We start from the raw sequence: 12,954 nt of genomic DNA, 5'->3' as shown, positions 1-12,954 counted from the left end.
CAAAGGCTATGGGCCCCGACAACATCCCGGCTATCATGCTGAAGACTTGTGCTCCAGAACTAGCCATGCCTCTCGCCAAGCTACAACACTGGCATCTATCCAACAATGTGGAAAACTGCCCAGGTATGTCCTGTCCACAAAAAGCAGGACAAATCCAATCCGGCCAATTACCGCCCCATCAGTCTACTCTTAATCATTAGCAAAGTGATGGAAGGTGTCATCGACAGTGCTATCAAGCGGCACTTACTCACCAATAATCTGCTTACTGATGCCCAGTTTGGGTTCCGCCAAGACCACTCGGCTCCTGACATCGTTACAGCCTTGGTCCAAACATGGACAAAGGAGCTGAATTCCAGAGGCGAGGTGAGAGTGACTGCCCTTGACATCAAGGCAGCATTTGACTGAGTCTGGCATCAAGGTCTGATGAGGGTGAGGAGCTTGGCATGGTTGGTATGAGTGGAGAGGGGGTGCTGGAGAAACTGATGGGACTGGGGGCCGGCCTGGACCTGACGGCCTACATCCTCGAGTTCTGGAAGGGGTGGCTGGGGAGATGGTGTATACATTGGTTTTGATCTTCCAGGGTTCCCTGGATTCTAGAACTGACCCAGCAGATTGGAAGGTCACAAATGTGGCACCGCTGTTCAGGAAGGGAGGGAGAGAAGAGGCAGGGAACTGCGGGCCAGTTGGCCTGACATCAGCCGTCGGGAGAGTGCTGGAATCCATTGTTAGGGAGGTGGTGTCAGGGCACTTGTAGAATCGTAACATGGTTGGGCAGGGTCAACGTGGTTTTGAGAGACGGAGGTCGTGTTTGACAAATTTATTGGAGTTTTTTGAGGGTGTAACTGGCAGGGTAGATAAAGGGGAACCAGAAGATGTAGTATATTTGGATTTCCAAAAGGCGTTCGATAAGGTGCCACATAAAAGGTTATTACACAAGATTAGGGTTCATGGGGTTGGGGGTAATATAGTAGCATGGATAGAGGATTGGTTAACGGGCAGAAAACAGAGAGTAGGGATAAACGGATGTTTTTCAGGTTGGCAGGCTGTAACTAGTGGGGTGCCGCAAGGATCAGTGTTGGTGCCTCAGCTATTTACAATCTATATTAATGACCTAGATGAAGGGACCGAGTGTAATGTATTCAAGTTTGCTGATGATACAAAGCTAGGTGGGACAGTAAGCTCTGAGGAGAACACAAAGAGTCTACAAAGGGATATAGATAGACTAAGTGAGTGGGCAGTAAGGTGGCAGATGGAATATAATGTAGGGAAATGTGAGGTTATTCACTTTGGTAGGAAGAATAGAAAAACAGACTATTTTTTAAATGGTGAGAAACTGGTGTTCAGAGAGATTTGGGTGTTCTCGTGCAAGAAACACAGAAAGCTAGCATGCAAGTACAGCAAGCAATAAGCGAGAGTTAACCACCGCCCCTTGACATTCAACGGCATTACCATCGCTAAATCCCCCATCATCATCATCCTGGGAGTCACCATTGACCAGAAACTTAACTAGACCAGCCACATAAATACTGTGGCAACAAGAACAGGTCAGAGGTTAGGTATTCTGCGGCGAGTGTCTCATCTCCTGTCTCCCCAAAGCCTTTCCACCATCTACAAGGCAAAAGTAAGGAATGTGATGAAATACTCTCCACTTGCCTGGATGAGTGCAGCTCCATCAACACTCAAGAAGCTCGACACCATCCAGGACAAAGCAGCCCACTTGATTGGCACCCCATCCACCACCTTAAACATTCACTCCCTCCACCACCGGCGCACCGTGGCTGCAGTGTATACCATCTACAAGATGCACTGCAGCAACTCACCAAGGCTTCTTCAACAGCTCCTCCCAAACCCGTGACCTCTTCCACCTAGAAGGACAAGGGCAGCAGGCTCATGGGAACACCACCACCTCCAAGTTCCTCACCAAGTCACACACCATCCTGACTTAGAAGTATATCGCCGATCCTTCATCGTCACTGGGTCAAAATCCTGGAACTCCCTACTGTGGAAGTACCTTAACCACACGGACTGCAGCAGTTCAAGACGGCAGCTCACCACCACCTTCTCAAGGGCAATTAGGGATGGTCATTAATTGCTGGCCTTGCCAGCGATGCCCACATCCCACAAACGAATTTAAAAAAACTGTAGCAGTACCTAGATAGAAATGGAAAAAAAAAAAATCGACATTTGCTGCAATATAAATATAATCCTTACAGATCATCACAGTTCCCTTAAAAAAAAATCAAATAGCACAGCCTAGTTTTCTTTTCCTACTTAAAACTGGGTTCAGAGTACATGCACATCACATCTGTGACATCAGCACTGCACGAAGAGTAGGTAACAGGAATTATCATGGATGCAATACACACCTATCTCCTATTGTTGGAAAGAAAAGAATGGGACATTTTGGAGTGGGTGGAGGTTCTCAAATTTGGGAGGGATTTTTTTTTTTTTTTTTTTTTTATAAACTGATTCAGTACCCAAAACAAAAACTGGTTTCACTGATCTCTAACCAGAGGCCTTTTCTTCACCTAGGATTCTTAACATATATTTATAATAAAAATCTTCACTAACCACTGACGAAAGCTCTGGACAACATGGTACTGTTTAAGAGAAATTAAGAAACACTGAATTGCTGTAATTTTTTCCCTCCCAAAACAGCAAGGTGAAAACACTTCTTCTATTAAGTGCATTTGGGCAAACTGAGATGTAGCTAATTTATGCATCAATGTAGTGGTATAAAACTTCCAGCAAATTTTTGGTTATGTAAGTGAAGCATTTTTTCCCCCAATATGTCAAAATCTGTGGAAAGTTTTTATTTTCCTCCTTTGTTAAAATTACTTTCACAACTATCGTGCCCGAGTTAACAACAATTATGGTCAAAGGTGCAGAAGAGATTCACAAGAAAGGTTTTAGTTAGGACAGTCCAGAGAAACAGGGGCTCTTTTCATTAGAACAAAGATGATAAATATGTTGAGGTGTTCAAAATTATGAAGTGTTTAATAAAGTAAATTGAGAAAAGCTATTTCCAGTGGTTGGTGAGTTGGTAACTGGATAGCAGAAATTTGAAATCAAAAGAATAAAGCAAATCAGGAGATTTTGTTTTATATACAGAGAGTTATTAAGAAGCAGTAGAAGAATCTATAATAGCTTTTAAAAGGGAAGTGGGGAAATATGTGAAAAAGAAAAAAATGAAAAGCGTACAAGGGAAGGGAGTGGGACTCTGGACAGATTTTTCAGAAAGCCGACACAGGTGCAATGGGCTGAAAGAACTTTACAGCTCAAAAGAAGGCCAATGATTCTCTCTTTCTGCTCAAATAACCATCCAAAAAAGGAAAAACAGTCATTTCCACTGCAGTGGTGAAAACTAATACGGATTGGGCTTGCCACAACACATAGTTGAATAAAACTACTGAAATGTAACTTTTTTTTTTAATTGAAAAGTCCCCGTTATCCTAGCTATTGAAAAGGCAAATACATTCAACTAGGATTTCTCACACATACTGAGGCAGCATTCAGACCAAAACAAACACAAAAGGCAAATTCTGTACCCTGAAGGTAAAAATGAAGCTGCTCTGTGATAGTAATTTCATCTGAACATATATGGATACTTGTAGTATGAAGACAAATAACTGAATTATAAAATTCTCCAAATCTGAACAGAAAGAGAAAAAAAATCAGACTCTGAAAAATGTCATGTTGAATAGACCACCACAATCTCTCCCTGAAAGAAAACAATCCATCCTTTGAAAAGAAATGTCATGCAAGTATAATTTTAAATGCCATGCTTCATTATGGGGACATAAAATTACTTCAGCAATGTACCACAGGGAATGCTTCAGTCTTCATCAAGCCAGACAATTGGAGATGTGATCTCTTACTGGAGCTACAGTAACAGAATGTAATGATTTTTTTAAAGCACTTACGTGCCCTCTTATCACACCTCTCCAAAGTATCTCAAAGTGCTTCACATACAATTACTTACTTTGAAAGGCAATGACTTACAAAGGCAAACACAGCAGTGACAGCAAGATCCCACAAACATCACGGATAAATTGTTCATTCCTTTATTGGTGATGATGGTTGAGGGAGCTACGTTAGTTAGGACACTAGGAGAATTCCCTCTTCCGATCGTTAACTTCTACCCGAACCACCAAGAAGAGATTTTTAAACGCAGTTTAATTTCTGACCCCCCCAAAAAGCAGCACCCTTGACAATGCATACTTACTCAGTATGTACTGGAGTGTTAAGAATAGATTTTGTGCTCAAGTCCTGAAGTAGGAATTGAACCCACCCTCTTCTGTCTCAGAGGAAACAGTGTTACTGAGCAAAGCTGACACTATTTGCACACTATCAACACTACTAAAAAGAACTATATCAACACTGCTAGAAAGGGCAGAGAAAAATTGTATTATAAATGCAATTACATCCAATGAGGAAAAGTAGATCTACAAAAAAAAACAGAACTTTATAGTTACAGTTGGTTTAATTAAAACTTTACACACAAAACTGGTGCTCATTTTTTAAGCTGCAATTGGTGCAGCAAGGCATAATTTTAATAGTTCTTTCAATGCTGCACTTTCAAATTATACCTTGTTAAATAAATAGGAACTTCACAATCAGAACAAAAGCTATATAATAGTTTACAGTAGTGTTGTCCAATACATTAACAACTAGCCATATGTGGCTCATTGGAAATCCAGATGTGACTAACTGCATTTCTGATCAGTAATTAAAAATGAGTAATAGACACCATTGTTAGGTTTGTGATCTCAATACTCATTCTCACAGCACAGCGTATGCATGTGTACTTTATAACCTTTTGTGCGTTTGTTGGTAAAATGGCAAGACGAAAAGCAGAGCTCTAAATGGCAGTATTACAAACATTTTGAACACACCCTTCAGTTGAAGGCATGTGATCGAGAGCTGTGTAAATACAGCCAATTGTTGCTTTTATGTTGTAGCATCCCAATAAAATGTTTTCGACAATGACTATTCCAGTTATATCAGGCGATATAAAAGGTATCTCAGATGTCACTAAAACTAAGCAAAATGCCTCTCACACACAATATAAAGCCTACCACTGTCTTCAAAAGGACATTCCGAACAGTCAACACTTTAACCAATTCTAAGTACTGTACTAAAAGTAACCGTGCATGACATAAAGCTATTTGAGTCGGGAGCAAATTACAGGCTCTAACACCATCTTGTGATGAAGATGACATTGAAACTGCTTCAGCTTCTTGTATATGGATTCATATATCTGAACTTTTCCCGTGTGTTAGAAAACCGTAACGCATTTCAACACAACTGTTATTCTATGTAAAATATCAAGTCAGATACATACAACCATCAACCACATTCAATATGTATACCAAAAATAAAATCATACGAGTAAATCACAGGATTCAAATATCATTCACAAATGATTTGAACCCCAAGGTTGTCTTGTAATTCTCTCTCAGGTGCACGGGTTAGTTTATATACAACTTGCAAAACTGATCAGATCTGTGTCTCAGCCAGGACCCAGACGGGCCAATTCTAGTCAGCGCTTCCAATGACTGAGTAGATAAACACACCACCTGGTTTGCTGCTGAGCCCCACAAGCCAGGGTGGGCCCATCTTTCACTGTTGTTTCCTTTTGAATTCGCTTATCTCAGAAAGGCCAGCAGGGCCGAGACGACAATTAGTCCCCACATCTCAAGTGAGGAAGGAAAGTGGACAAAAAAAGTCAAACAAATGAGTATAAATGTACGACAAAAATAGCCAGCCATCGAGATCGACTTTTAAAGCGAAGCCAGTCAAATGTTTACATCCAAACGGAGCATGATTGGCCGTTCATTTCCCTCTTTCCTTCTCCCGGCTTTCCAATTCCAATTCCAATTCCAATTAAAATGCTTTATTGGCATGAAAGTTTACAGAGAACCATATTGCCAAAGCTTACATAGCAAAAAGGTACAGTTTTCCAACATTCTGTAGGTGTCAATCGATTTGACATTTGTTGGGTACATACAATATTACTTTTAAACAATATTAATTTTAAACAGTCTTTGTACTTCATTTGGTACGTTCAATATTAATTTTAAACAGTCTTAATTTTAAACAGTCCTCAGGTTGTGACATGTTGTTACATATTTGGCCCCAAGGTATGGTCTGTCTCCTTCTCCTAGGACTAATCTCAATTTTGACAGATCATCCAATTCCTTGAAATCTGGGGTTGTTTGGCTTAGCTTGTTGAATAATATGTTTCTTGATGTGTTGAATTTTTCGCATTTTAGGAGGAAATGCATTTCTGTTTCAACCTCGCCAGCCAGACATTGATCGCATATTCTATTCTCTCTAGGCTGCCAGGATTTCTTGTATCTGCCTTTTTCAATTTCCAGTTGGTGGTCGCTTAGTCTGTACCTGGTGAGGGTCTGTCTCTGTTTTGTGTCTCTGATGGTCGTGAGGTAGTCTGCCAGTTTATATTCTCTTTTTAGGGCCCGGTAACATTCTAATCTGCTTTGGCTTTCGGTTATTTTGTTCCAATGTTCCAGGTAGGTTTCTTTGCATTTTTTAATGATTTGGTTCACTCGGATTGGTGTTTGGGCGGCTGTGTTGGTCTGGGGCTGGTCAGGGTCCGGCTGAGTACTTAGTTTCCGTAGCAGCTGACTCAGGGGACTCTTTTCTGGGTTTAGCTCTTGGGTCTGAAAGGCTTTGAAATGAAGGGTGTCTGGGGAGCTAGATTTGAGGTGATTTAGGAAGTTTAGTGCTCGTTTTTGGATGTTTATTATCAGTGGGTATCTGCCTAGTTCGGCTCTGCATGCATTTGTTGGCGTTTTCCTTTGGGTGCGAAGGATGCTTTCTCTCTCTCTCTCTCTCTCTCGTTTCACACGCTCTCTCTCCCTCTTTCACACAGTTAGCTGTTTTTGGCCCGCGGATGCTCCGCCGCTCCCCGGGACTCACCTGCTGATGGAGCCGGCGCTGGGCGGCCTGGAGTCGGAGCCGCTCCTGTGCAGCGACCGCCTCGATCCGATACTGTCGTAACTGACGCTTTTCTCCATGTCCGATCCGGAGCGGCCCGCTGACAGGGGGAGGCGGGGAGGGAGCGACCCGCTCGGTGCCCGCGGTTCCGTCACTCGGGCTCAGCAGCAGCTCACCAGGCAGACAGCCATCGTTACCCAGTCCGCACCGCGAGGTAAACAAAAGCCGAGCGGCCGCTCTCGCCGCAACCGCCAGGGGCCGCTGTGGAGTCAGTGCTGGGAACCACCAGGGGGCGCTGTGGAGTCAGTGCTGGGAACCACCAGGGGGCGCTGTGCAGTCAGTGCTGGGAACCACCAGGGGGCACTGTGGAGTCAGTGCTGGGAACCAACAGGGGGCGCTGTGGAGTCAGTGCTGAGAACCAACAGGGGCCGCTGTGGAGTCAGTGCTGGGAACCAACAGGGGCCACTGTGGAGTCAGTGCTGGGAACCAACAGGGGGCGCTGTGGAGTCAGTGCTGGGAACCAGCAGGGGCCGCTGTGGAGTCACTACTGTGAACCAACAGCGGGCGCCAAGCAATCAGTGCTGGGAACCACCAGGGGGCACTGTGGAGTCAGTGCTGGGAACCAACAGGGGCCGCTGTGGAGTCAGTGCTGGGAACCAACAGGGGCCGCTGTGGAGTCAGTGCTGGGAACCACCAGGGGGCGCTGTGGAGTCAGTGCTGGGAACCACATGGGGCCGCTGTGGAGTCAGTGCTGGGAACCAACAGGGGGCGCTGTGGAGTCAGTGCTGGGAACCAACAGCGGGCGCCAAGCAGTCAGTGCTGGGAACCACCAGGGGGCACTGTGGAGTCAGTGCTGGGAACCACCAGGGGGCGCTGTGGAGTCAGTGCTGGGAACCAGCAGGGGCCGCTGTGGAGTCACTACTGTGAACCAACAGGGGGCGCTGTGGAGTCAGTGCTGGGAACCAACAGCGGGCGCCAAGCAGTCAGTGCTGGGAACCACCAGGGGGCACTGTGGAGTCAGTGCTGGGAACCACCAGGGGGCGCTGTGGAGTCAGTGCTGGGAACCAGCAGGGGCCGCTGTGGAGTCACTACTGTGAACCAACAGGGGGCGCTGTGGAGTCAGTGCTGGGAACCAACAGGGGCCGCTGTGGAGTCAGTGCTGGGAACCAACAGGGGGCGCTGTGGAGTCAGTGCTGGGAATCACCAGGGGGCACTGTGGAGTCAGTGCTGGGAATCAACAGGGGGCGCCAAGCAGTCAGTGCTGGGAACCACCAGGGGGCACTGTGGAGTCACTACAGGGAACCAAGAGGGGGCGCTGCGGAGTCAGTGCTGGGAACCAACAGGGACGCCAAGCAGTCAGTGCTGGGAAACACCAGGGGGCACTGTGGAGTCAGTGCTGTGAACCAACAGGGGGCGCTGTGGAATCAGTGCTGGGAACCAACAGCGGGCGCCAAGCAGTCAGTGCTGGGAACCACCAGGGGGCACTGTGGAGTCAGTGTTGGGAACCAACAGGGGCCGCTGTGGAGTCAGTGCTGGGAACCACTGTAAGATTCGAAAATATTCCGCAAAAATCACGCAAGAAAACTGGATAAAATAAGACTGTTTATTGTCCAAAGTAAGCTTGCACAGAAAAACCTTTGATAAAAGGGCATACAAAATGGCCGCCAGGCCCCGTGATCAGTTTCTGAACCAGTTTATTTCTGTTACTGCAAGCTAGACAGGCTTGTGGATTGAAGACAGTAAACCCGCGAAAGCCAGTATCTGGGAACCGAAACTCAGAGCAACAGCATACATATTCAATGGATTATAAGTACAGGATGGGGCCCATCAAGATATGGGCGGACAATGTAAAAACACTTATACCCATTTATTGTACAAAGGAAAAACCGTTTAGCAGCCATCAAGGAAAATGTCCGGACCGATCAATATGCGAACCGAGCCGCGGTGACAATGCAAAGGACATTAACAGACATTATCGGCCAGGAAGGCCAGTTCAAGTTATCACCGGCTCCGTTACAAGACAAAGCGCCCCTGCAGAGATCTCTGCCCGCCAAAATTAATACAAAGACAGGACTATGATTTGGCGGGAGATACGACTGTCCCAAAAGAGTATAACTATGGATTGAAAGTCCATCTAAGTTACTTCTTCACTGCTACGGCTTCTTGTTGGGCGACTTCAGGCTTCCATTTCTTCAAGAACTTTCTTCTACGAGGAACGAACGAAGGGCGGACGGTGCCCGGATCGGCGCCTCTTCCACTTCGGCAGATCGATGAAAACGTTTTCGTCTTTTTAAAGACGGACGGTTTCGGAAAAAGGACAACGTGGCCGGTGTTCAGCCAAACAAGGCTCGGCCACGACGAGAAGACGACAAGGGTGGCCCGGGTACTGGGGTCGGGAGATCATCGACGACCCAGGCCGACGGAGAAGAAACCCTCTGGAGAACCGGCGATCGATGCCACAAGATTCTCCCATGTGCATAACCTGCATCTAGGTCTACTCCACGAACAAAAATCCACGACAGGCCTAGTGGATCTCAACCTTGACGAGCGCTCATCGAGGCTGGGTCTACCCCACCGCCTCGAGGGAGGAGAGAATATCGACTGCGCCAGAAGCTTCCAATCCACGTGACGACGGGAAGCGGTGTCAAAAAGGCTGCGAACCCCTTTTCGCGATTTCGAGAGTGGTGAGCATGATCCCAAGTTCCCCAGGTCGAAACTTAGTTTAGGTATAGGGGAGGGAGTTAAGGGAAATCGTAATGTGTTTCCCCTTTTACGATGTGCCGTGTGTTCCCCATTTCCATAGAGTCAAGTTCATAAATTTGTGCATGATTGTAGTTACTTTAATCTGTGCCTATGACATGTATTTTGTAATGCTTCAAACTGTTCAAAAATAAAAGCGTCCATTTCGTGCTATTCAGCCTGGTCTATTGAGTCCTCTTCTCTGCACTACTGTTCTCTGCATCTAAGTCCAAGGTCTAGAACCGTAGGGGGGGTGGGTCGAACCACTCAAGGGTAATTCTTGCACGAAGCCTGGCAGGGGGCCAGAACGGGCAAGAGAGCAGGAAAAAAAAACCTACACCACCAGGGGGCGTTGTGGAGTCACTACTGGGAACCAACAGGGGGCGCTGTGTAATCAGCACTGGGAGCCAACAGGGGGCGTTGTGGAGTCAGTGCTTGGAACCAACAGGGGGCGCCACAAGTCAGTGCTAGGAACCGCCAGGGGGGCGCTGTGGAGTCACTACTGGGAACCAACAGGGGGCGCTGTGTAATCAGCACTGGGAGCCAACAGGGGGCGTTGTGGAGTCAGTGCTTGGAACCAACAGGGGGCGCCACAAGTCAGTGCTAGGAACCGCCAGGGGGGCGCTGTGGAGTCACTACTGGGAACCAACAGGGGGCACTGTGTAATCAGTGCTGGGAACCAACAGGGGGCATTGTCGAGTCAGTGCTTGGAACCAACAGGGGGCGCCACAAGTCAGTGCTAGAAACCGCCAGGGGGCACTGTGGAGTCAGTGCTGGGAACCAACAGGGGGCACTGTGGAGTCAGTGTTGGGAACCGCCAGGGGACGCTGTGGAGCCACTACTGGGAACCAACAGGGGGCGCTGTGGAATCAGTGCTGGGAACCAACAGGGGGCACTGTGGAGTCCGTGCTGGGAACCACCAGGGGCACTGTGGAGTCATTGCTGGGAACCACCAGGGGGCACTGTAGAGTCAGTGCTACGAACCGCCAGATGGCACTGTGGAGTCACTACTGGGAACCAACAGGGGGCGCTGTGGAATCAGTGCTCGGAATTGCAAGGGGATGCAGTGGAGTCAGTGCTGGGAACCAACATGGGGCGCCAAGGAGTCAGTGCTGGGAACCAACAGGGGGCGCTGTGGAGACAGTGCTAGGAACCGCCAGGGGGCGCTCTGGGGTCAGTGGTGGGAACCAACAGGGGGCGCTGTGGAGTCAGTGCTGGGAACCAACATGGGGCGCCAAGGATTCAGTGCTGGGAACCAACAGGGGGCGCTGTGGAGACAGTGCTAGGAACCGCCAGGGGGTGCTCTGGAGTCAGTGGTGGGAACCAGCCGGGGCCGCTGTGGAGTCAGTGCTGGGAACCAACAGGGGGCGCCAAGCAGTCAGTGCTGGGAACCACCAGGGGGCACTGTGGAGTCACTACTGTGAACCAACAGGGGGCGCTGTGGAGTCAGTGCTGGGAACCAGCAGGGGGCGCTGTGGAGACAGTGCTAGGAACCGCCAGGGGGCGCTCTGGAGTCAGTGGTGGGAACCAACAGGGGGTGCTGTGGAGTCAGTGCTGGGAACCAACATGGGGCGCCAAGGATTCAGTGCTGGGAACCAACAGGGGGCGCTGTGGAGACAGTGCTAGGAACTGCCAGAGGGTGCTCTGGAGTCAGTGGTGGGAACCAACAGGGGCCGCTGTGGAGTCAGTGCTGGGAACCAACAGCGGGCACCGTGGAGTCAGAGCTGGGAACCAACAAGACGCACCAAGGAGTCATTGCTGGGAACCAACAGGGGGCACTTTGGAGTCAGTGCTGGGAACCAACAGGGGGCACTGTGGAGTCAGTGCTGGGAACCAACAGGGGGCACTGTGGAGTCAGTGCTTGGAACCAACAGGGGGGTGACGAGGAGTCAGTGCTGGGAACTGCCAGGGGGCGCTGTGGGGTTAGTGCTGGGAACCATCAGGAGCTGCTTTGGAGTTACTGTTGGGAACCACCAGGGGGCACTGCTGAGTCAGTGCTGGGAACCATCAGGGGACGCTGTGGGGTCATTGCTGGGAACCATTAGGGGACGCTGTGGGGTCATTGCTGGGAACCATTAGGGGACGCTGTGGAGTCAGTGCTGGGAACCATTAGGGGACGCTGTGGGGTCATTGCTGGGAACCATTAGGGGACGCTGTGGAGTCAGTGCTGGGAACCATTAGGGGACGCTGTGGGGTCATTGCTGGGAACTTCCAGGGGACGCTGTGGGGCCAGTGCAGCGAATCACCAGGGGGCGCTGCGTTATCAGTGCTTGGATCCGCCAGAGGACGCTGCAAAGTCAGTGCTGCAAACCACCAGGGGCCACTGTGGAGTTAGTTTTGGGAACTGCCAGGAGGCGCTCCCGAGTCATTGCTAACAACCACCAGAGGGGACTGTGGAGCATGCTGGGAACCACCAGGGGGAGGTGTGAAGTCAGTGCTAGGAACTATGAGCGGGCGATGCCCAGCCAGTGCTCGGAACCTCCAGTGGGTGCTGCCGCGTTAGTGCTAGGCAACTCTTTTAAGACTGAGATGAGGAGGATAGATAGATTTTTGTGCTCAAGGAATCAAGGGATGTGGGGATCGAATGGGAAAGTGGAGTTGAGGTCGAAGATCAGCCATGATCTTAATGAATGACGGAGCAGGTCAAAGGGCTGTATGGCCTACTCCTTCTCCTAATTCCTATGGTCTGAAATCTCCAATAATCGAGAAGAACTGATGGAGCTTGGTGCTAGGACCACCAGGGGGCGCTGTGAGGTCAGTGCTGGGAACCACCAGAGTGCGCTGTGTAGTCAGTGCTGGGAACTGCCAAGGGTCACTGTGGAGTCAGTGCTGGGAACAACCAGGAGGCGCTCTGGGGTCAGTGCTGGGAACCACTAGGGGGCGTTATGGAGTCAGTGCTGGCAACTGCCAGGGGGTGCTGAGGAGTCAGTGCTGCGAACCAACAGGGGGCGCTGTGGAGTCAGTGCTGCGAACCACCAGGGGGCACTGTGGAGTCAGTGCTGGGAACCAACAGGGGGCGCTGTGGAGTCAGTGCTAGGAACCGCCAGGGGCTGCTGTGGAGTCAGTGCTGAGAACCACCAGGGGGCGCTGTGAAATCAGTGCTGGGAACCAATAGGGGGCACTCTGGAGCCAGTGCTGGGAAACAACAGGGGGCATTGTGGAGCCAGTGCTAGGAACCGCCAGGGAGCACTGTGGAGTCACTACTGGGAACCAACGGGGTGCGGTGGAGTCAGTGCTCGGAACCGCCAGCGGGCA

At 49.3% G+C, this 12,954-nt stretch overlaps 1 protein-coding gene across 3 annotated transcripts in view; it reads right to left on the bottom strand.

The window, feature by feature from the left end:
* The window catches only part of mtmr2 (myotubularin related protein 2), a 117,030-nt gene extending 109,872 nt beyond the window's left edge, over positions 1 to 7,158 (bottom strand). Inside the window, exons 1-2 of one of the 3 annotated variants that reach the window (XM_085998745.1) lie at positions 6,943 to 7,017; positions 1,922 to 2,151 (exon numbers count right to left, since the gene is read on the bottom strand). In XM_085998745.1, the coding sequence (XP_085854871.1) occupies positions 1,922 to 1,968 (47 nt within the window). In that variant the 5' untranslated portion in view covers positions 1,969 to 2,151; positions 6,943 to 7,017. The other 2 variants (XM_085998743.1, XM_085998746.1) reach the window with 2 other exon arrangements.
* Positions 7,159 to 12,954: the final 5,796 nt, after the last annotated feature.

The sequence above is a fragment of the Somniosus microcephalus genome, chromosome 10 (assembly GCF_052327205.1).
Source record: "Somniosus microcephalus isolate GS21.2 chromosome 10, FLI_Smic_1.0, whole genome shotgun sequence".
In the NCBI taxonomy this organism is placed as follows: domain Eukaryota; kingdom Metazoa; phylum Chordata; class Chondrichthyes; order Squaliformes; family Somniosidae; genus Somniosus; species Somniosus microcephalus.
This window is presented reverse-complemented; position numbering and strand designations above follow the sequence as displayed.